A 25,051-nucleotide genomic window follows, 5' to 3' on the forward strand; every position below is an offset into this window, starting at 1 on the left:
AGTGCACACGTTTAGTTGGCTGAGGGAGTTATATTTATGAATTTCACAATATGTTTCAAAATACATTAATTCGATTAATTATTGGTTACATTATTTATAGTTTTCAATTGATAACATGATGTATTCACGAATGTAATTATTTATTATATTTAAATATTTAATTTAATGCATTTTAAACTGTGATCATGTGAACATATTTTTTTAACAAATAACCACCGACCAAAACTTTTAATAGAGACCCACACAATTTCCTCGATAAATTTCAGCGAAATACATATATGTACAGATATATGACAAGTGGGAGCCGGGTGCGAGTTGCAGCAAAATAAGTACTTTTTATAATTCTATATGTATAAATATTAAATTCTGTTATTGTTCTTTGAACAAATTTTAATATACACCAAATCAGTCACAAATCCATCCGAATGATTAAACTTTTGATAAAATCAACACGGTATTTATGAATTAGTGCTTTATGATAGATTCTGGAATGTTAGACCAATGAATTAGTCCAATTTTACCAAATATATATATACATAACATTATACAAAATCAACTTAGTGAAAACTAAGTTATACCATGAATATTTACTGAAATGATTAAGAACCTTATTTAAATTCACTTCAATGTGACAAAGTAGTAATAATTACATTTTTTGTAATTATTTCTCTTCCTTAATTGTGGATGTAATAAATATTTATTTTTATTTGTTCTTCCATACATATATTTATCTTACATTTTCGTTAATTTTCATATACTCTTTACTACATTGTGTTGTGCAGAGATTGCACAACACAAAACAAAACGTATTGCATTGTGTTGTCACAAAACTCTTTCATTCTTAAACCGAAAAGAATATTTGTTAAATTTGTATCATCAAATTGTTTTGTTGTTTTGTTCACTTAGGACAAGAGATGAGAAAATCCCTTATTGCACTTAGTCTTAAAAGGATCTGTGTGCTGCTTTGAGTGAGAGGATGTTCAAGATCCATTAGGTCGGAGTTAGGGACCGCCTCCAGTCGAAATTCCGCGAGGACACGTCAGTCCTCCGCAGTAAACCAGACCTGTTTGGCAGTCCTTTATAACCCAATATCTCCCTCCACACTTGGTAATTTGCCGCTCCTGACTCTAAGTGAGCTGCCTCTGGGCACAGCGGTTCTTGTTCTGTGCCTGTTTAGGTTCGTGTTTGAAAGGGTTATTATATATTATTTTGATTTTGAGTGTACTTATGGGCAATAATCTATCACTGGTTGAAAGGCGAAATCGGCAACGACACCCGTCCATAGACAATGGACTCGCAGCGTCGATTAGAGCGGAGATGCGTGTTACGTAACAGCTGTCATCTCATGCACCGCCTTGGAGGGGGAATATAAGTTGCCACCGAGCAGATGTATACTAGAGTACATTCGTGGTAGTGCAGGCAGAAACTATGAAGGAAACCCCCATCCAGGAGCGAACTGCGGTTATCGCTAACTCGCACAAGCCGATGTTAACTCCTCTCCACCTCGACTTCGGCACGACCATCGCGGCAGACCTTGCTTCAGTCTCCAACCATGAAAACTTGTGAGTTTGCAAAAACTGTTCTCGATTCCCAACCTTTTTACTTTGGCCACTTGGTCTGTCATGTACATCCATCTTCTTATGAGGACAATATTGTGTAATTAATCTAGTTGTTTTATATAAATCGTTTGTAATGTTGGATTTCAGAGAAATACTACGCTGATCAACACATCCCACGGTACATTTTTCAATGTATACTGTGTGTATGAAATTGAACGTACGTAATATGATAGCAGCAAATCTTGCCTTCCATTTGCGAGGATGTATGTGCAATAATAGATTGTTACACTTTAAATTTAAAGTTTTAGTACTTCATATTTTTATGTTTTAATCTGTTTTGTTAAAGTCTATAGTTTGTGAAGTATTATTTGGTAGGATAACAACATTACGGACTAATGCTATCGCTTTGTTAAAACAACATAAACACGACGTTTCAAGAATGGTTCTGTTCCATTCTTCAAGTATAATGTCCGAATATGAGTTTATAGGGGGAAACAGTACTTATTCTAGAATTTAAGATTTTAAGAAGAAGCCACCAGGATTGCAAAATCTCATGTTTCAACACATAACAATAAAGAATATCAGTAATCTTATTATCTTTTAAATTGTTTCTTGTTTTTACACTAAGTTTCCATATACATGCACAGGCATGTTTTTACATTTTAAAGAGTTTGTTTATTTAAACAGTTTATATTTTCAAGTGAACCAATTATGTCTCATAATTGTGAGTAAAACCGCTCTTTAACTCTGTATTAGTAAGTATTAATAACTGGTTTGTAAAAATACTTTTCTGTCATATCCCAATGAAAAAAGTTATGTTTTTCGTCAAAAACTACAACTAATTAAAGATATTGTTTTCCAAGCTCAATTTACAGCTATAAAATGAGTTTTTCAAGTCATTGCATGATGGCATTCGACATTACTAGCTTCATTTCAGTGGTCTTAATATATAGACCGATTTAGCCGTGGTTAGTACTCAAAGTAAAACAATGACTTACTTGTTTCCCACTTTTTACTTGGATATCAACAAATCGAACTTAGAATGTATCAGAATAGAATATAAAAGGTTAAGTTATTCCAGTCCATTTACAAGAAATAAATAATTTATCAAATTAGAGTACGTGTTACTTACTACACTGCCATATTCAAAAAAACACAAAGATGAAATTAAAATAGCAATTATCTATAATACAGAATATCGCATAAATAATGTTTCCTAGTAAGAATTCTACACAGAGCCATCCATTCATAACACTCAACCTACACTCATCATACTAACATTATAAATGTGAAAGTGACTTTTTTTGTTTGTTTTGTTAAACTACTCAACCGATTGTACTGAAATTTTACACGGACATTCCTGCGGTTCCTGGAATGAAAATAGGCCTCTTCGTATTTCGAAAAAACCCCTATTCTTATTACGCCCAACTGGTATTTAAAGTAATACAAAATCTGTCTCTATATTTTTGTGTAATATTAATTTAATGAGTCTGTCAAATTTAATTTACTGTTATTTGGAAACATTGTTTATTACTTTTAATTTTATTATATTTATAGTGAGTAAATTTTCCAACAATTAACCTTAATTTTAAACAATGTTTTATACTTTAGCGACTAGGTAAGTACTAATCTATCTTAGAAAATGTCCTAAAACATAAGGTCAGAATTTTATACCGAAGACTTCCTTTGAAACAGTCGACAAGAATTATGCTAGATGAAATTTCCCTGGATTGTTCTTTTTGAATGAATATACCAATTTCAGCTCTAAATGTTCTAAAATATTAAAATACTTTTACTATAAATTTAAAGACTGAAATAAAACCCATCTTAGTTCTCTTTTGACAAAAGTATGGTTGTCTGATCTGTGTTATATATTTTCTAGATCAGGAAACAAAACCAATTCAGCTAAGGAACAAAACATACTGAGAACGAATTAAATCGCCAATGGACGTAATTATACAACTTTTTCGTACTTTCTTCAACGAGGCAAACTCAAAATTGGTGTTAAATATAACATTCGAACCAGCAGTGGTCATAACCATGCTACGCCTACTAAATTGCAAGTGAAGCAGCGGGTAACTGCTAGCAGTACAGATATACGACAATGTAATTAAATCATTTAATATAAATTTCAAGAGTGTTATGAAACCCATCTCAAAAAGTAAGCTTCTCAGAGCTGTGTATGTATATATATTCTTGATCGGGAGAGAGGCAAAATCAGCTTTGGGACAAAACATATTTTCTTGATCGTGAGATGAAGACAACCTCGATATTAGAGTCAGAAATATAATACACTCAAACCAGAATTGCTTATAATTTCGAGCGAAGCCACGGGTAACTGTTAGTATTCCTCATAAAATGCGTACAAGTAAACTGATATTTCGGTATTTCAGGTTAACTGTCGATTGATATTTACTTATTTATAATCTTCTAAGTTTAATAATAATTTCAAAAGAAATCAAACTCATAAGACTTGCTGTTTGTTCTATTTTCATGGGAGTGTAAATTAACGAAAGCTTAAAATTGTACATTCACCCAGCGAGACCCATCCAGAATTCTACGATCTGAACTGGCCCTATCCTCACAGCGTTCCCTCACAACGAAACTACTGTGTATGTGTGTGACCTCGGAATTACTAGACAGAAGTACACCGGGTCACGTCTTACAGAACGGGCTTCTCTGAATTTCAATCAAAATTCAGTTCAGTAACTCAATTCGTTCTCCATATCATATCTGGTGCACATACAGACAGCGCTTTGTAACATTTGGTTCAACTTAGATTATTAGGTAAGTTTGCCTATTACAGTAAAAATATATTTTATATAAATTTAAATATTCGAAATTGAAAAAATTATAAATCACCTTATTTACTCGGATTAACAATCCCAATGGCTATGTTGATCAGGGTATTAAGCGTTTAAATTTAAAGCTTTCATAAACAGCTCACTCTATTTACGTGCTCGATGCTCAAATGAAGAACTAATGTGAGTGGTTTCGTTCGTTCATTTCTGGTCTGTGGCTGGAGAAATAGGTGTGTTGTTACTTTTGTTCAAGCCTAGGAAAGGGATAGATAGTTTGGTGTATTGCTGGTGTGTGTATATATATGTGTGTGTGTGTGTGTGTGTGTGTGTGTGTGTGTGTGTGTGTGTGTGTGTGTGTGTGTGTGTGTGTGTGTGTGTGTGTGTGTGTGTGTGTGACCTCGGAATTACTAGACAGAAGTACACCGGGTCACGTCTTGCAGAACGGGCTTCTCTGAATTTCAATCAAAATTCAGTTCAGTAACTCAATTCGTTCTCCATATCATATCTGGTGCACATACAGACAGCGCTTTGTAACATTTGGTTCAACTTAGATTATTAGGTAAGTTTGCCTATTACAGTAAAAATATATTTTATATAAATTTAAATATTCGAAATTGAAAAAATTATAAATCACCTTATTTACTCGGATTAACAATCCCAATGGCTATGTTGATCAGGGTATTAAGCGTTTAAATTTAAAGCTTTCATAAACAGCTCACTCTATTTACGTGCTCGATGCTCAAATGAAGAACTAATGTGAGTGGTTTCGTTCGTTCATTTCTGGTCTGTGGCTGGAGAAATAGGTGTGTTGTTACTTTTGTTCAAGCCTAGGAAAGGGATAGATAGTTTGGTGTATTGCTGGTGTGTGTATATATATATGTGTGTGTGTGTGTGTGTGTGTGTGTGTGTGTGTGTGTGTGTGTGTGTGTGTGTGTGTGTGTGTGTGTGTGTGTGTGTGTGTGTGTGTGTGTGTGTGTGTGTGTGTGTGTGTGTGTGTGTGTGTGTGTGTGTGTGTGTGTGTGTGTGTGTGTGTGTGTGTGTGTGTGTGTGTGTGTGTGTGTGTGTGTGTGTGTGTGTGTGTGTGTGTGTGTGTGTGTGTGTGTGTGTGTGTGTGTGTGTGTGTGTGTGTGTGTGTGTGTGTGTGTGTGTGTGTGTGTGTGTGTGTGTGTGTGTGTGTGTGTGTGTGTGTGTGTGTGTGTGTGTGTGTGTGTGTGTGTGTGTGTGTGTGTGTGTGTGTGTGTGTGGTGTGTGTGTGTGTGTGTGTGTGTGTGTGTGTGTGTGTGTGTGTGTGTGTGTGTGTGTGTGTGTGTGTGTGTGTGTGTGTGTGTGTGTGTGTGGTGTGTGTGTGTGTGTGTGTGTGTGTGTGTGTGTGTGTGTGTGTGTGTGTGTGTGTGTGTGTGTGTGTGTGTGTGTGTGTGTGTGTGTGTGTGTGTGTGTGTGTGTGTGTGTGTGTGTGTGTGTGTGTGTGTGTGTGTGTGTGTGTGTGTGTGTGTGTGTGTGTGTGTGTGTGTGTGTGTGTGTGTGTGTGTGTGTGTGTGTGTGTGTGTGTGTGTGTGTGTGTGTGTGTGTGAGTGTGAGTGTGTGTGAGTGTGTGTGTGTGTGTGTGTGTGTGTGTGTGTGTGTGTGTGTGTGTGTGTGTGTGTGTGTGTGTGTGTGTGTGTGTGTGTGTGTGTGTGTGTGTGTGTGTGTGTGTGTGTGTGTGTGTGTGTGTGTGTGTGTGTGTGTGTGTGTGTGTGTGTGTGTGTGTGTGTGTGTGTGTGTGTGTGTGTGTGTGTGTGTGTGTGTGTGTGTGTGTGTGTGTGTGTGTGTGTGTGTGTGTGTGTGTGTGTGTGTGTGTGTGTGTGTGTGTGTGTGTGTGTGTGTGTGTGTGTGTGTGTGTGTGTGTGTGTGTGTGTGTGTGTGTGTGTGTGTGTGTGTGTGTGTGTGTGTGTGTGTGTGTGTGGTGTGTGTGTGTGTGTGTGTGTGTGTGTGTGTGTGTGTGTGTGTGTGTGTGTGTGTGTGTGTGTGTGTGTGTGTGTGTGTGTGTGTGTGTGTGTGTGTGTGTGTGTGTGTGTGTGTGTGTGTGTGTGTGTGTGTGTGTGTGTGTGTGTGTGTGTGTGTGTGTGTGTGTGTGTGTGTGTGTGTGTGTGTGTGTGTGTGTGTGTGTGTGTGTGTGTGTGTGTGTGTGTGTGTGTGTGTGTGTGTGTGTGTGTGTGTGTGTGTGTGTGTGTGTGTGTGTGTGTGTGTGTGTGTGTGTGTGTGTGTGTGTGTGTGTGTGTGTGTGTGTGTGTGTGTGTGTGTGTGTGTGTGTGTGTGTGTGTGTGTGTGTGTGTGTGTGTGTGTGTGTGTGTGTGTGTGTGTGTGTGTGTGTGTGTGTGTGTGTGTGTGTGTGTGTGTGTGTGTGTGTGTGTGTGTGTGTGTGTGTGTGTGTGTGTGTGTGTGTGTGTGTGTGTGTGTGTGTGTGTGTGTGTGTGTGTGTGTGTGTGTGTGTGTGTGTGTGTGTGTGTGTGTGTGTGTGTGTGTGTGTGTGTGTGTGTGTGTGTGTGTGTGTGTGACAGATACGGCCAAATACAAAATAATTGAATCGGAAAAAGTAAGGGCTCTGTGGTGTAATGGTAGCACATTCACCCTGCAAGTGAGAGATCCGGTTCGACTCCCGGCGAAGCAAGTACTTTTTGTGATTCAATGTTTATTGAAATTTTATATATATATATATATATATATATATATATATATATATATATATATATATACATGTCGATACTACTACGCAAACTTATTATTACTTCCTCTCAGATTCCATACTTGTATTGTGATCATCATCTATTATTTATTTGTTGAATACGTTTGTGTCGATGTATTTATAGTTGATAAATTAATCGTTCCATTGTATTAAACAAACCAAGTTAGTAATTTATGCAACGTTAGAACTTGGTACTGTACCCGTCCTGAAAGGTGGGTTTGTAGAGATAAATTAAACGTTCCATTGTATTAAACAAACCAAGTTAGTAATTTATGCAACGTTAGAACTTGGTACTGTACCCGTCCTGAAAGGTGGGTTTGTAGAGGTAAATAAAAAAAGAAAGGAAGTATAATTTTTACGAAAGTTAATTTAGCTGTTGCGTGCAAAAGACAAAAGTTAACTTTTTACAACCGTTTGAGCGAAGCAAAATTTGCTAATTTGCAAACTTGTAGCTCGAGATATGCTACAGACAGTTAGCCTTCACTAACGCTCAGCCATATCCCATGGGGGATGTGCACATCATCCAAATCAATTTTCCCTAAATATAAATGACTGCACGCTAACGGTGAAGTCTATAGTTAATTTTGCTTTCAAGATATAGTGCGAATTGACTGACAGACGATGTGTCAGGCTTCGTTGATGCTCTTCCCATAAGCTTCAAACAGATCTATTCCTAATGTTTGATTATCCCAATTTTGGCATAAATACCTGAATTCCAACATCATGCAGGTTAGAAAAATGTAGATGGAAACTTTTTCATTGTGATATTTTCCTATACTTTGTTGAATATAAGTCACTAACAATTGAAAGAAGCGGTTTACAGATCTTACGTAAGTACTTTCAAATAATTGGCTAAAAATTCTTACCTGCAATTTCATGTTTTGAAACCAATAAGTGTCATTATTTCCCAAATTTATCTAACAGCTACCAACATAAATAAACGAAACACAAAAAATTTACTGAAAGTAGCGCTTTTCAATTCTTACGTAAGCACTTTAAAGTTATTGGCTAAGAATCCACATTGTTAGGTGAATTTAATATTTTTAAAGCCTCAAATGTGTCACTGTTTCATAAATTTATCCAACTGCTACCGAAAAAAAATCGAAACACGAAACTGAAAAAGCTGTTTACAAATCTTACGTAAGCACTTTCAAGTAAATGACAAAAAAATCAAAATATTGCGTGTGATTCCATGTTTTTCAAAGCTATAAATGTGTCACTATTTCTAACATTTATCCAAGAGCAATGAACATTTCATATGTACCCAAATGAAAAAATTGCTATGAATGACGACCATGTAAAACTGCAGGCTCGCAGTTGTTACGTAACATTAATCCCCGGACGCAGCTGTGGCCGTGCCAAGTTGTTTTTTTCCTCTTCAGTCATGGGCGCTTGTTCCACTGGAGTGCTATCACATACAAAGGAGCTTTAGTCAAGCCACATATTTTGTTGGCTGAGGGAATTATATTTATCAATTTTAAAATATCTGCTAGTATAAGTCAACTTGCAGTTACCCGCGGCTTAGTAAGCGATTTCTTATTGAATAACAAGTACCGGTACAGTATATATATATATATATATATATATATATATATATATATATATATTCCAATCTCCTAATCAATTTTAGAATAACTACAATTTTAGTTTAAAGAGCAATTTTTGAGGTCCTGGAGAGCGTAGTAGCATTGGCCTTTGGTGACGAACAAGAAAATATATACATACATAGGTCTAAAATGTCTTCTATGGTCAAAACGCGTGTACTTACATTTAAAGTAATCTACTTCCGATCTAATGTATTTCCGGCGCAGTATAAGTACACGTTGTGTCCAGTACAGGTTCTACCAGCAGGTATAAACCAAGTTGAAGTTAACCCTCATGGGGTCACCAATGAGATAAATATTCATGATATGAGCGTGGTAGTAAAATGGAAAAGGATTAAGGACAGTTTGGATCCTTTGCCAAGTTGTAACCTTGAGAGTAAATTCAGAAAACCGACAGAGCACAAGGCACCAATCCGTGTTACAAACAATCCGTATTATATTCATTTTGAGTATATTTAATGGGCAATAATCTACCATTAGAAGAAAAGCGACATCGGTCTCGTGTTACGTAACAGCGCTCATATTATGTACCGTCTGGAGGGGGAATATAAGTTCCCACCGAGCAGATGTGTAGTAGAGTACTCGCGAGGCAGTGAGCGACAGTGCAGGCAGGAACTATGAAGGAAACCCCCATCCAGGAGCAGACTGCGGTCATTGCCAACTCGCAAAAGCCGGTGTTAACACCTCTCCACCTCAACTTCGGCACGACCATCGCGGCAGACCTCGCTTCTGTCTCCAACCATGAAAACTTGTGAGTCTGCTAAACCTTTACTCTATATTCTAACCTATTACTTCGGATACTTGGTCATTCATAATATCCATCTTCTTGTATCACTTTTTTGAAAATAAACAAGTTGTTTTACATCATTCGTTTGAAACGTTTATCGATCGGTAAGTCTCGTGTATAGTTTATTTATGAAATTAAACTTAAATAATATGAAAGCCTTTAAGAGCCTTTTACTTTATGTATATGCTAGGATTGTTTATACTAATAGATTGTGTTAACAATTTCAATTAAATTCGTTTTTTTACAATGTTTTATTCTTGGTTTAGAGTTCGTAGTTGGCGATGGATGATTTGAAACGATAACGACATTACGAACTAATTTTATAATTTTGTTACAATAAAAGAGACGCTACGTTTTGAGTACTGGTATCTGACCTCTCCTTCAGGTATAAAATCCGAAGAGGTCAAATACCGGTTTTGCTAAATTTCGTGTTTCTGAACAAAGCCATGATAAATATTCGAAATTTTGTTAGCTTTTCAATTGTTTTATATTTATTTTTACATTTTAAATTGTATCTTTTATTTTAATTGTTTATCTTTCAACGTGAAACAAATATGTTTCATAATAATGTCCTAATACTGTTATTTAAATGTTAATATATGGTACGTGAATTACTTTTCTATCACATCCATTAAAAGTAACTTTTTTCGTTAAAAGCCGTGACTTAAAGTTATTATTTCTCCAGCTCACTTTAGAGAATTGTTGTTCCTTGACCTTACTTAAGTTGGAAGTAATTTAGCAGTTTCGGTATCTTTTTCCATTACACTTAACATTGGAACTATTGGAGTCAGATTTTGTTACATACATAATATACATTGCAAACATTAATTTAACTGTTCTGGCGACGTGATTTTATAATCCAGCTATTTTGAGGTACAAGATACAGCACCAAAATATGTTACATTTTTTCAATTGATGCTCCAGACATAAACATCCATCAATTACACTCACTCTCCATTCACATCATAAAATACGTACGACTAAACAGATATTTCGGTGTTTTAGAATGATAGCTGTCCATTGATATTTATTTATTCCAAACGTCTGAGGGTAATAAATATTTTAGAAGAAATGACAATTGCTGTTTGCGCTATTTTCATGGCAGTGTAAATTATCGAAAGCTTAAAAGTGTGTATTCGCTCGCGAGATCCATCAAGACTTTTGTGCTCTGAACTGGCCCGATCCTCACAAAGTGATATTTCACAACGAAGATACTATGTCTGTTACCTCGAAATTACTAGGCAGGAATACACCAGCTCACTTCTTCCGGAACGGGCTTCATTGAAATTCAATCAAAATTTCAGGCCTATAATTCGACTCTTTCCTCATATCGTCTCGTACACATAGAGACAGAGTGACGTTACAACATTGTTTCCACATTTTTATTTACGATTACCTATTACAGTAACAACGTGTTTTATATTCACGTTATAACACGTTTTATATTTATATTATATAACGTGTTCTAATATTCGAACTTGAAATAATTATAAACCATCTTATTTACTTTCATTAACACTACTAGAAAACTGGTTATGTTTAGCAAAATATAATGACGTTTAAATTTAGAGGTGAAAATGAACGACAGCCAAAAATATATATTCGCTCAATAATACAAATATAATTCATAATAAAAAAAGCAATGTTTTTCGTCAAAAACTGTAACTAATTCAAGATATTGTTTTCCAAGCTCTATTAACAGCAATAAAATGAGTTTTTTGTCATTGCATGATGGCATTCGACATTACTTGTTACATTTCAGTGGTCTTAATATATAGACCGATTTACCCGTGGTTAGTACTCAACGTACAACTATATGAGTTATTTATAATTAAAAACTTGTCAGTAGTATCGAAGCCATCCCGTATATTATAAATGATAAAAGTTATATTATTTCCAGTTATATTTATCAGTAATGTTACTCCAAAGAGGAGTCCAAATTTGTGCTTTTATTTTTAGATAACAACTGTTCATACTTACTTTGGTGTTTAAGATGCCAATCACCATTACATAAACTTAAATTACGGAGGATAATTAAGTAAACAGGAAAGTGGGGGAAAGTGAATAATAGGAGGGGTGTTGTTGGCACCAATGCACTAAGTCTTTTTAATTCAACCAATGTATGCTAAGTAGATAAATTTTTTTACTCGGTACAGTCCCCCCCAAGTCTGGCGCTAATCCTGTTCCACAAAGAGTGCAGACCACTGAAAATAGAAGATGTGAATTCTCTGGGCGATCGGCACGTAAGACTCCACCCACCAAGGACTCCGAGCTCTGAAAAAGCCAGATTCCTGAAAATGTTCCACCACAACAAAAACACTCTGTCGGTGCCTCGAATCACAAGGCGGGAGTACAGCAGACCACGTCTCTCGTAACGAACTAGCTTCGCAAGTTTCACTCTAAATCTAAAGTTTTATAACTTAAATTGATCTTCACATAACGTTTTTAAAACGAGTTATTAATTTCGGTAACTGGGAGTTACTCATAATCTTGAAACAAACCTTTCCTTGATTACTAAAGTTTTGTTATAACTACCTTACACAGTATATCAATAACAAACAGGTCAGAACAGGCTAGGAAAACTTAAACAGAGGGTTTCCCACATTTTGTTGGGCCGCCAGTTTGGAACTGCCATCACTAATAATCAATTGCAGCTTGTTATTATACAATAACACGACACTCATAACCTCAAGTACAGGCCTCTACCAATTGCGCTTAACTGTTGGTTTGTGTATTAGTTATCTGCAGCACTGCTCTTGAATTCCTCTAATGAGTTTCATGTTTTTACAATCGCAATTGTAAATAATATGTCAAAACAGAAATATAAATAAAAACACAAAACCTATGTACAGGGTTTAACAAAACTCTGTACCAACTTTACGATACTACCCTATGAATTAAGAGGAGTTAAACATAAATGCAACCAATGTTTTTTTTACCAGATGTCTGCCTGTACGTGTTTTGTAGCTTTTATTTTTTTATTTAAAAAAACAAGGCATCAAACTCAAATTTGGAACTACTATCTTTCTTCGCGAAGTTTAAAATCAGAATAAAAACTAATACTATATTATCATATCACGTTTCAAGATGCTGGTCGGTTGGAGTTTTAGAGTTTAATACCGTAAAGGCAAGTGAGATTATGAAATTATTGAAGAATAATAAGAGTATAAAAATCTCATTGCAAACATTTTTACATCTAGATCGTAATAATTGGTCAATAAATAAAATATATGATCTTTAAACAGTTGTAACGCACGATTGATGGTGGTTGCTATAACTTATTAATTCCGTAACTAAAATGCAAATTACAGTTTATTTATAAATTGACATAAGGAAAACTAATGGAATCAATTGCCTTACCGTCTATATAATAATCGTAATAAGGCGTAATCTTTACGTTAATTCATTCTCATTTAAATAAGTGTTGTCTGGGTTAGTTTAGCTCATAATTTATTACTGTTCCTTCTAATTCATAAAAAACCAATGGAGCTTGGTGATAAAAACAATATAGAAATATCTAAGATGTATATAAGATCTTAATAATTTTTGTATCGTTTATCTTACACAACACTAACAAGAAACTTGTTAATTACACATTCAGACTATTAATTACTCGTACAATCTAGTTTTTTATTTACTTCCTTAGACTCCTTCTATAAAGAAACAAAGACTATTTGTATGAAGTTAGATATACGCAATAAATATGCAATATTAAGGCAATATTATACACACCTTAAAACAATTAAGGGGTCATTTCTATTGCTTGATGTAGGATAAATACAAATAACATGAGAGAGTTATACTTTACCCACAGATAAAGGCAGCATCTTGATAAGGAAGATAAGTAATTTTGTGTTATATCCAAATATTACTGTTAAGGATAAATACTTCTAATTTGCATATCGAGTCCAAACAAGAATAAGATAAGAAAAATATCAGGTGTAGTTCTCTAACTAGCTGAACTTTTATCAGTTTAAATGTTGATCAGTTGATGTTTTATAGTTGTTCTGTTTGTGTTCTATTCTAATAGCGGTTTTTAAAAGGTTTTGTCCGATACAGAAGTCAGTAGAGTAGTCACTTTGATAGAAGAAAGTTTCCGAACGGAATGTAGGTATACGCGTAGGTGTGAGTCATTCACTGGTTTCTAGATTGTAGAACCAGTACCAGGATTAAGGCACTCTTCACAGACCAGGACAATGTCGCTCAAGGTCCAACACGCACATGGAAGACAGATTTTTACGAGTTAATACTCTTTGTAATCTGTTTCGACTGCTAGAGAATTTCAAAATGACCTTATTTAAATAATTGGATCTCGTATATCAGACCAAACTGTGATACATCGACTCTCGGAAGCTGGAATGTGGTCTAGGAGATCTGTCCAAGTGCCGCGATTGACCGCATGTCATAAGAGAGCAAGATTAGACAGGCGTTGTTAGTTCTGACAATGGCGTAAGATAATATTCAGAGACGCATAAAAATTTACAATCTTAGGAAATGGCGGCCATGTCAGAATATGGAGAAAAAGAAATTAGTGGTTTTTTTAATTGTTGCCTAACTCCTAGACTTCTGTTCGGCGAGGGCTCAATATTAGTGTGGTGCAAAACAACAATTGATGTTCACACAGACCTATTAGTGATCTTAAACGGTAGTTTAACAACCCAATGTTACGTGGATGAAGTTTTGAATGCCTATATTCGTCTGAGAGCAGAACGAGCAAGTCAAGATTTTGATTTTAAACATGGAGACACATTACATGCAGCGTATTTCGACAGTACTTGGACGTACATCAAATACCAGTATTGGAATGGCCTGGTTGCAGTCCAGACCTAAATACAACTGAAAAAATTTGGGATCAATTAGGTAGAAGCATCTTGGATAAACAGGAAATGGCAATACAAAAGGAATGAGCGCTGTTGCCTCAAGACAGTCTCAGACGACTTATTAGAACCATGCCATAGCAGCTATCTCAACCAGAGAAGGTAACAAGAGATACTGATTATGAAATTTTGAAAGAAAACATTATCTTATGTTCCATTTGAAATGTAATTAAAGAGCTAATTTTACATAAATTTTTATGTTTTGGGTATTCCTTAACTACACTAACCTAAATTATCTATATATATAAAAATGAATGTTTGTATGTTTGTCCTTTATGGAATCGTGAACTATTGGACCGATCATGATGAAAATTTGTACGTATATGTATTTTTCCACGGAGAAGGTTTATAAGCTATGCCCATCCCTTTCCCGATTCAGGATTCCGCCCCACTGGTTACAGAAATACCCATAAGAAATGCATTGCAGCAAACATATGTTAACGTCTTTTCAAATTTTTAATCAGCTGTTCTTTGTAAACATATATTACACTTATAGTTTTAAAGCATAGAGTAAGCTTAAGAGAAACGACAAATTTTGTTTAAACTGTTTTTTGCAATCACTGTTAAACATAGACTTTACTATCCAGATAATACAATTCAAATTTGACGTAAAAATTCACCTTTAACTGCAATATTTATTTAATATAAACCATGCTCATGCTTGATCAGAAGAGTAATGCAGATATCATAATTACTATCTTACGTTGGCTACAAATATAAAGAATGTTATAAAATCAACCTTAGTTGTTTTTTTTTTGACAGAAGTATGGTTCTCAAAACTCCGTGTGTACATATTCTCTCGATCGAGACAACAAAGCAAGCTCAATCGTGGCATCGGAGATATAACTAATTTAATCTAAAATTTATTATAGTAAAAAAAATTTACTAAGTAATATAAGGACTTCGGTTCTTAAGATTTGCGTGCGAAGCCGTGGGTAACAGCTAGATAGAGGCAGGAATATGGTACATACCTTCATAATACGCCCAAGAGGCTCACGATGGAACGAGTATCAATTATCTCAGCAATGTTTAGAATGTGATAGAAAAAGAATAAGTGAATATAGTGTACTGTTTTCAACGGGAAATTGCGTGCGAAGCCGCGGGCAACTTTTGCAAAAAATTATTGAAATGCGCAGCAAAGCGCGCCGGGCCCGCTAGTAATTTATAAATTTAAAAAGGTATTATGTGCTTTACTATAGCATAGTATAGTTTGTAAAGATTAAAAATTAAGTGTTAGATATCAAACAATAAACTAATTACAAACTATAAAAAATGACCCCTTAATTGTTTTGAGGTGTGTATTTAAGACTTCAGTTCATCGATCGCCAGCTATTAATAAAGCTAGCAATTAATTACCCACATTTTAATAATTTACTTATAAAATAATGATATTTATAGAATTTTAAATTATTTAGTTTCCTTTCTAGAAAAATAAATTGGAGAGTTCCAAAAAGGTAGTACGAGATTGTGCGTGTTTGCCTTTAGTTGGGGAGAACGGAAAGTGTGCAGCTCAGGACAATATTGTGACATGAACTAAGGGAGTATCTTACTAATGTAACATTTAATGATCGCAAATGTTCGAAATCCTGTTATCCTTTCAGCTTTGAAAAACATACTTAAAATGTGGTATAATTTGCTATAAACAATTTTACATATGGGTCTGCACACATTCCTGCAGAGTAACAGAAACGTCAAAGACATCCATCTTGTATATTGGCATCAGGCATTTCTGATCAGTGATTGTCACTGGAATACGAGTATATCCTTATCTCCGGAACCACATTTGAACTATCAAATATTTTATTATGAGTGGTTAGAGTCCTGACGGCGTGGAGCAAACTGTTTCTTATTGATCATAATGGTTTCATGAAACCGTATATTTAGTGCCTTCCAAGATGTGGAGGTACTTTTTATTGGGACATTTTTAAAGGGCTGTCACACTGAACTTTTTTGCGGGAAAACGGTTAAAATTCATTTGCAAATTTTGTATTGAGTTTCCGGAAACTCTAGCTTGTATCACTTCGGTTAGCGATCAGAAACCATATACCTAATCTACGATGAAAGTCGTATGACAAGACTCTAGCCAAAATATTTACTTTTGTTTATCTCTAAGATATCATAGATGAATGTGCGAAGCTTTTGTGGTATTTGGTTGAAACATGTCTGAGTTGTCTTCCGCTGTAAATCATGGCATGGTCTCTTTCATGTGTTATTTTTTTATATGATCGTCAAATTTATAAACATTAAAGCCACGTGAACTAAAAAAGATGGTACGATTATGATGAACTTTTGGAAGTACAATCGGGCAATGACTATTCTTCAAAAAAGATTGAAGGTTGAATATCCAAACAACCTTGCGTCGTTGAATCAATCATTGTTGCGATGTAATAATTTGTCAATAAAGAGAAGCGCATTGCGCGCGATGCCAACTAATAGGTTCACTCTTGACCCTTCTGCTCTACTGTGAACTGAAGCCCAGTTTGCTGTTTGTTGTTTGTCGTGTTTTGACGTCGAGAACCTTCATTGACCTTTGCCCGAGCCCATCGTTGTCTTGACGTCTGGAGCAATTACTGCGCCAGCTGAAAGAGCGTCATGATAACAGCAGTTTACAGTGCACTTTTCAATTTATATTACTTGGCATTATGCCAAAAGCTGCTGAGAGTTAAAAAGAAGAAATACATATTATGAATATAGAATATTGGAATCCATTACAGAAACTATTTCTGCTCACGTTCCCTGAATCATAACCTCCTATATCACGTTCCTATATCATTAATATTGCTCTATATTAGTTTTATAAAATTTTCATTAATTATTTGCATTAAACTTCGCTATAATTATTGACAAAACTTATTTTCACTTAAACAAATTTCATTTCTATTATTACCTTACTTGTACACCAGCAATTAACCGCAAATTTCCTATTCATTAACAGGTACGATCTAAGTATGTCAATTTTAAACGGCATAATAAACCCTCTTGAAAACAAGTTATGATCACTAGAAAATATTCTAATCTCCTGATCCATTACAGAATAAATGGATAAAGAGTAATGTTTTGGGGGCTTCGGGTCGGAGAGTAAAACAGGTTGTCTATCATTATGAAAATGCTTTTATTTCAATTATTTTAGTCATGGCAAGCGTATGTAAAATTTCATATTTAGAGGACAGCGATAGGTTGGAAAACAAATATATAGTTTTTTAAAGGTACCGATTCTATTTCAAATCCCATGAATATTTGATTTTTGAAGGAAACAGGATATTTTCAGAGTTATTGTATGAATAGACATGTTTGAGAATAAAACTTGTCCACTCTCAAGAGTCCAAAACTAATAATTCCGCTTAAAAAACAAATTCTACTTCTTGTACATTTTTCATACACGTGTAAAAGTAAACAGTTATATACTCGCATAAATCAATAATGTTACGAATATAGTGTATTACATATTAGGACATCAAATTTTTATCAAAGTTTTATCAAATTTCTTCCTTATAATCCTGATACAATTACACAAAACAAATAAATGTTGTTTATCGGTATAACTAATCATATATGATGTTTTTTGCCATGTAATTGTCAGTTGAGTTACACACAGCAGTCTCAATAAGAATATGAGCATATGTTGTGACGTTTAAGGAAATTTAATTCCTTAATATTATATTATCACACAAAGCCTTTGTATCTAATTGAGTACTTACATTATCTATACATTTGTATCCTTACATTCACAACAATTATTTTACAATCACAAAGTTAAGAGATAAAAGTTGATTTGCAACTCTCTCCATTATCGCTCTAACAACGCAATAGTGTATAGGAAGGCTTTGCAATTATTAGTCAAGGATTACAGATAATCGCTAAATTACGTTCAAACCAATTTGGAATATTGAAAGCCTAAAATATGATTAATTTCATATGAATTTTGTGTAAATACTATGCACTACGTAGGTTATATGCACAATCTTTCAGGTTATATAACAGTTTTATAATAGTGGACATTATAATATTTCAGTACGTTAAGGCTCTATGTAAAACCTTATTGCATTATTTGTAGGACCCGTCTCAGAGAGCCCTATACTCTTCGATTTTTACGATAAGGTCCGTGCAATTATATAAGTAGATATGAATATGAGGGTTCTAGCGCACTTTTGGGACAGTCAGAAAATCAATGTAAAATACTGTCCATTGAACCATAAACAAATCTGAGAAATCAAACAGTAAATCACGAATGTAAAATAACCGAATCTATAGCTGTTTTACTGTTCATTGTAGGCTTCTAATTTCTAAGCTGTTTTAATGAAAAAATCCAGAAATCTTCGAAATCTTTATTCTACAAAGTTAATTGTAACACAGTCTTTATCTTTAATAGTCTTTTTTCCAGTAACAATCAAGTGTAATTTTTCATTTTTGTTTAATTCTTTAATCTTTTTTTCATCCAAAACAGTCAAAAATCTGTTTGGCAAGTGTACTTTATAATCTTCCAACTCGGCAATTATTGTAAACCCGAATTTATCTTTCATTTTATCCAATGTCACAATTTTATACTTCTTATTTTCTTCTAAATCAATCAATTTCTTATATTCTTTGAACTTTAAATCACCAACCTCATTTAATTCCTTTAGTAGCTCCATTTACATAAGAAAAAAATTATTGAAAAAATAGTATAAAGAATTTAAATTGCCCCCTACAAACCAATATAGTACTATTTTGTCCTATAATTATACTATTTTTTTCAAAAATTTTAAGTCTTAGTTTACAGATTTTTCTATAATAAATAGAAGAATCTACAGCTGTTTTACTACAATTTGTGCTGATTTGTGTCAAATTCTAGTAAAATTCTCCACTTTTCAAAGTCTTGAGTTATACAAATTTTCCCTATATAAATAGAAGAATCTAACGCTGTTAAATCATAAATTCTGCTGATTTGTATCAAAATCTTTAAATTTTTCCTATATAAATAGAAACATTTAACGCTGTTTCTACATAAATTGTGCTAATTTTTATCAAATTTGGATAAAAATCCTTAGAAATCTACTGAATTATTGCTATTTTTCAGCTTAATAAAAAGATATTTTACTAAATAGTAAAACTTGGCAGATTCAAATTTTTGCTCTTTAAATATGGAGAGGAAAAAGGTATCATGTCCATACTGCAAAAAAGATGTTTTTGAACATTACTATACTCGACATTACAATTCGAAAAATCATCTGAAAAATAAAGATATTTATGAAAAAGAATTAAATTATTTGAAGACTTGGGCTAAAGAAAATCAAATTGCCGATCACCAAAACATGTATAATATAGAAAAATTGCGTGAACTAAAGAAAAATTTTAAGGAAAGTAAAAAAGATCTCAATCTATTTAAAGATGAAAAAATTCAATCAATCGCTGAGAAATTGTCCATTGAAACAAACGATAAAACTAAGTCTGAAATGATCGAAGAAATTGACAAAACTCTTAATGAGAAACCTGAAAATATCATTGATGTAGAAGTTTTATCCTCAATACACGGTCTTTTCAAGCAATACATTTTAACAAATTTAAACGATAATTCCATGTCAATTTACAAATATCTATCAATTATGTGGTCAGAAATTAAGAGTTTAATCGAGAAATTTCAAGAAAATGTTAAAAATATGAAGGGTTATCTCTCTTTAGAATGCGAATACGAACGAACTTTAGTGAACGGTGAAACACAAACTTGTCCAATGTACTTTACTATAAAAGCAGACGAAATCTTTGACATAAACGACTTTATTACTAAGCAATTTAATAAATTAACACATCGAGAACAGACAAATCATCCAAATCGAGGTTCTGGATGGACATTAAAACGCTGTAAACAACTGATTTTGAGCCTTAATAAACACGAATTTATGAACGCAGGATCATATATCGATTTACCAAAGAAAATCAAAGATAAGAAAGCTTGTATAAATATCAAAAATAAAGATGATTATTGCTTTATTTATTCTATCCGATGTGCTATTGAAAAACCCGAAAGAGACTGCGAAAGATCAAAACAATATGAAAAATTTGTAAATGACGAGATATTTTCAGGTTTCGAGTATCCAATGTCTTTAAAAGATATACAATTATTTGAAAAACGAAGCAGTAAAGCAAAGTATAATTATCCGAAAATGTCTGTAAATGTCTATAGTTTTGATGAAAAACTCAATATTGTTCCGTTGCAAATTTCAGAAGTTTATGACGCCAAATTAGAAATCAATTTATAGTATGTAAAACAAGATGAAAAATCTCATTATGTTTTGATAACAGATTTAAACAAACTTGTATTTTCTCAGTTATCTAAGTGTAAAAATAAAAAATTTCTATGCAGAAGATGTTTAAGCCATTTCTACAAATCTGGAGATTTAACAGACCATTTAGAAATTTGTAAAAATCACGAAGTTTGTAAGCCAATTATGCCGTTTCCAGGTCAAACAACAACATTTATTAATTATCAAAAGAAATTTTCTCATCCTTACGTTATTTATATGGATTTTGAAAGCATATTAGAGAAGATTCCCACATGCAAAAACAATCCGCAAAAGTCGACTACAACCAAGATTCAGAAGCACATTCCTTATGGTTTTACTCTATATTTAGTGTCTAATGTGACCAATCGTATGTACAAGCCGATATGTTATCGAGCAAAAAATGAAGAAGATTTGCCAAATGTTCCTGCAAAATTGTTTGAAGAACTTAATAAATTATCGAAATACATAGCTAAAAAATATAATTCTAAGAATAAAATACCTATGAAATTGACTGAAGAAGAAGAAATTTCATACCAAAATGCAAACGTTTGTCATATTTGCGAATGTGATGGTTTTGATAATCAAACAAGAAAAAAAGTACGAGATCATTGTCATTTAACAGGTAAATTTAGAGGTTCAGCTCATTTATCTTGTAACTTGAATCTCAAATTTCCTCAAAATATTCCAGTTTTCTGTCACAATATGTCAAATTATGATTCTCATTTGTACATAAAAGAGTTGGCAAAACAGTATGGTAATGTTGATTTGATCGCAAACACAGATGAGAAATATATAAATTATTCAGTAAATTCAGGATATGGGTATGAGTTTGAAGATGATAAACCAAGAAAGTACATCAAGTTTTCTTTCGTAGATACGTTCAGATTTATGGCATCGTCTATAGAAAAGTTAGCTAAAAACCTCAAAAAAGATGATTTCAAACATACAAATCATTTTATACAAGATGGTCTGAACGCAATTCTAGATAGACAACCAAATGACGAAGAAGAAATCTTTAAAATTCTATCTGGAAAAGGAATATTTCCCTATGAATTTATCGACAGTATTGAAAAACTTGATTACACAGAAGAATTGAGAATTCAAGATTTCTATTCACTTTTGACAGATGAGAGCATATCTGAGAAAGATTTTCAACACTACTTAAATGTATGGAACAAATTAAAAGTAAAAAATCTAGGAAATTACTCCGATCTCTATAACATTCAAGATGTTCTATTGCTCGCTGATATCTTTGAAAATTTTAGGAATATTTGTTTGAATTGCTATAAACTTGATCCAGCACACTATCTAACAGCTCCCAGTCTTGCATGGGATGCTATGTTAAAATTAACGAATATAGAATTACAATTAATTAGTGATTATAATATGTATTTGATGATCGAAAAAGGTATTCGCGGAGGCATTTCTCAATGTATTAAACGATATGTGAAAGCAAATAACAAATATTTAAAAGATTTTGATAAGACAAAGCCCGAAAACTATTTGTTGTACGTCGATGCAAACAACCTTTATGGGTATGGACTTATGCAAAATTTACCATATAACGAAATCAAGTGGATGGATCCTAAAACGTATACAACAGCAGAATGGAAAGAAACAATTTTGGAACTCACTGGCGACGAAGATTATGGATATATTTTAGAAGTTGATCTTGAATATCCAACAAATTTGCATGAACATCACAAAGATTTACCTCTTGCTCCAGAACATTATAACAACAAACTTTGCACAACTCTTTTAAACAAAACAGAATATGTTGTTCATTCTAGAAATTTGAAATTCTATCTAGAACAAGGTATGATTTTAAAACATGTGAATAGGGTTATTGCGTTTGATCAGAAACCTTTCATGAAAGAATATATCGATTTTAATACTAGTATGAGAACCAAGGCTATAAGTGACTTTGAGAAGGACTTTTATAAGCTTATGAACAACTCGGTTTTTGGAAAATCGATGGAAAATGTAAGAAATAGATGTGATATTAAACTAGGAAACGAAGAATTTTCAATGAAACAAGCTAAGAAAACGAATTTCAAATGTTTCAATATCTTTGACGACAACTGTATAGCGAGTCACATGTACAAACAAAAGGTTAAATTTAACAAACCGATTTACATAGGATTTTCAGTTCTCGACCTCTCAAAATTGCTAATGTACGAGTTTTATTACAACAAATTAAAGAAGTTTGATCCAGATTTGAATCTGTGTTACATGGATACAGACAGTTATTTCCTAGAATTGAAACGAGATCCTTTTAAAATTATTAAAGAAAATATAGATGATTTCGATACGAGCGACTATCCAAAAGATCATGAATGTTTCACTACTAAAAATAAGAAGGTAATAGGGAAATTCAAAGACGAATTGAACGGCGAGATATTAGAAGAATTTTGTGGTTTAAGATCAAAGATGTACTCGTACAAATATCTAGACAAAAATCCAGTTAGGTGTAAAGGAATTAAGAGAAGCGTTGTAAATAAAACAATAAATATCGAAAACTTAAAGAGATGTTTGTTCGAAGATAAAGAAGAATTTAGGGAGATGACTGTAATAAAAAGCTATAAACATGAATTGTACACCGTCACTATAAACAAGTTAGCACTGAACGCTAAAGATGATAAGAGAATCGTTCTAGAAAATAAGATCGATACAGTACCTTATGGCTATAAAAATGAAGCAAAATCTGATATATTAGATGAGTTAAATAAACTTGGAAACTTTGACATGTAAATGGAAGATGATTTGATTCACTGCCACAAATGCAAGAAAAAAACGAAAAATATAGATTCTAAAATCGTTCAAACTCAAAACGGGTTGTATAGAATTGCAGCAAAATGTTCAAAATGTAAGACAAATAAGAGTAAATTTATAAAGAATCCAAATGAAAAACAAGTAAAGAAAGAATCTAAGAATAAGGAAGAAATCGAGATTGAAGCTAGAGAAATTCATGCACCAGTACGAAAGAAGTTTAAAAAGAGAAAAATTATAACATTAGGAATTGACGATTTATGGGCAGCAGATTTAGTTATAATGTCTAACTATTCAGATCAAAATGATGGATTTAAGTATATGTTAAATGTTATTGATACTTTCTCAAAATATGCTTGGTCAAGAGCTATCAAAAGAAAAAACGGCAAGGATATTTCAAAAGCTTTCGAAGATATAGTAAAAGATGCCATAAGGATCAATCACAAACCTCCAAACTTACTTCATACAGATAAGGGTTTAGAGTTTAAAAATAAAGAATTTAACGATGTTTTGAGAAAATACAACATTAAGATTTATCATACTGAAAACGAAGAGAAATCAAGTATTGTAGAGATATATAACAGAACTCAAAATGAGAGAATGAAAGTAATTTTTGAGATTAATAAAAACTTTAAATGGATCGATATTCTTCAAGAAATCGTAAAGAAATATAACGATACTGTTCATAGCACAATCAAAATGAAGCCTAAAGACGTAGATAAAGATGCAGAAAAAGAGTTATTAGAGTCGGTTTTTAAGTATGTTCCACCTGAAATTCACACGAAAACTAAATTTAAAATCAATGATCATGTAAGAATTGTTAGTAAAAAACAAACATTTTCGAACAAATATAAGAACAATTGGTCAAGAGAAATCTTTGTGATTTATCAAATTAATAACACAGATCCTGTAACTTATAGTATAAAAGATTTAAACAACGAAGGAATAACTGGAAGTTTTTACGAATATGAATTGAGAAAGTCAAAGCTATAATTTTTTCTATATAAATGGAGTCTCAAAAGAAATGTATAAAGTGTCAGGAATTTAAAGATTTTGAAGAATTTCATAAAGATAAGCTTAGAAAAGATGGATTATACTATTATTGTAAGGATTGTCATAAAAAATATGCAAGAGAATTATACGATAAAATGGAAAAATTAACTTTGGAAGAGAAAGAGTGTCACATTTGTAAAGAAATTAAGAATATTTCTGAATTTTACAATCGACTTTATAGTAAAGATAGAAAGAAAGCTTATTGTAAGGCTTGTGAAAAAATATATAAAAAAGAATTGTACGATAAAATAGAAACGTTAACTTTAGAAGAGAAAGAATGCACACGGTGTAAAATAGTTAAAAAAATTTCTGAATTTAACAATCAACATTATAGTAGAGATAAAAAACAAGCATATTGTAAAGAATGTATTAAAGAAATCTTTGCTAGACCAGTTCATTGCGTATGCGGAAGAGAAATTCAACAATTCTATAATCTTAAAAGACATTTACAAACAAAATATCATAATTCGAGAGTTTAACATTTTCATCGTGTAATTTAGATATTCTATAAATCAGTCGAGATTCTGTCATATTTGTGGTAAAATGATTTCCGTTGTATAAGATATTCAAAGATTCTTTCATTTGGTTATACAGATTGATAGAATTTGGTTCGTCATCA

The 25,051-nt window shown here is 33.1% G+C and overlaps 1 protein-coding gene across 4 annotated transcripts in view; it reads left to right on the forward strand.

Annotated features, from left to right (window-relative positions):
- The first annotated feature begins 1,379 nt into the window (after positions 1 to 1,379).
- LOC124354189 (purine nucleoside phosphorylase-like) overlaps positions 1,380 to 25,051 on the forward strand; it is a 61,749-nt gene continuing 38,077 nt past the window's right edge. For 2 of the 4 annotated variants that reach the window (XM_046804461.1, XM_046804463.1), the window contains exon 1: positions 1,380 to 1,562. In XM_046804461.1, the coding sequence (XP_046660417.1) occupies positions 1,429 to 1,562 (134 nt within the window). In that variant the 5' untranslated portion in view covers positions 1,380 to 1,428. Of the gene's footprint in view, positions 1,563 to 9,245; positions 9,438 to 25,051 lie in introns of those variants that run through there. The other 2 variants (XM_046804462.1, XM_046804464.1) reach the window with 1 other exon arrangement.

Source organism: Homalodisca vitripennis, chromosome 2 (genome assembly GCF_021130785.1).
Source record: "Homalodisca vitripennis isolate AUS2020 chromosome 2, UT_GWSS_2.1, whole genome shotgun sequence".
Lineage (NCBI taxonomy): Eukaryota > Metazoa > Arthropoda > Insecta > Hemiptera > Cicadellidae > Homalodisca > Homalodisca vitripennis.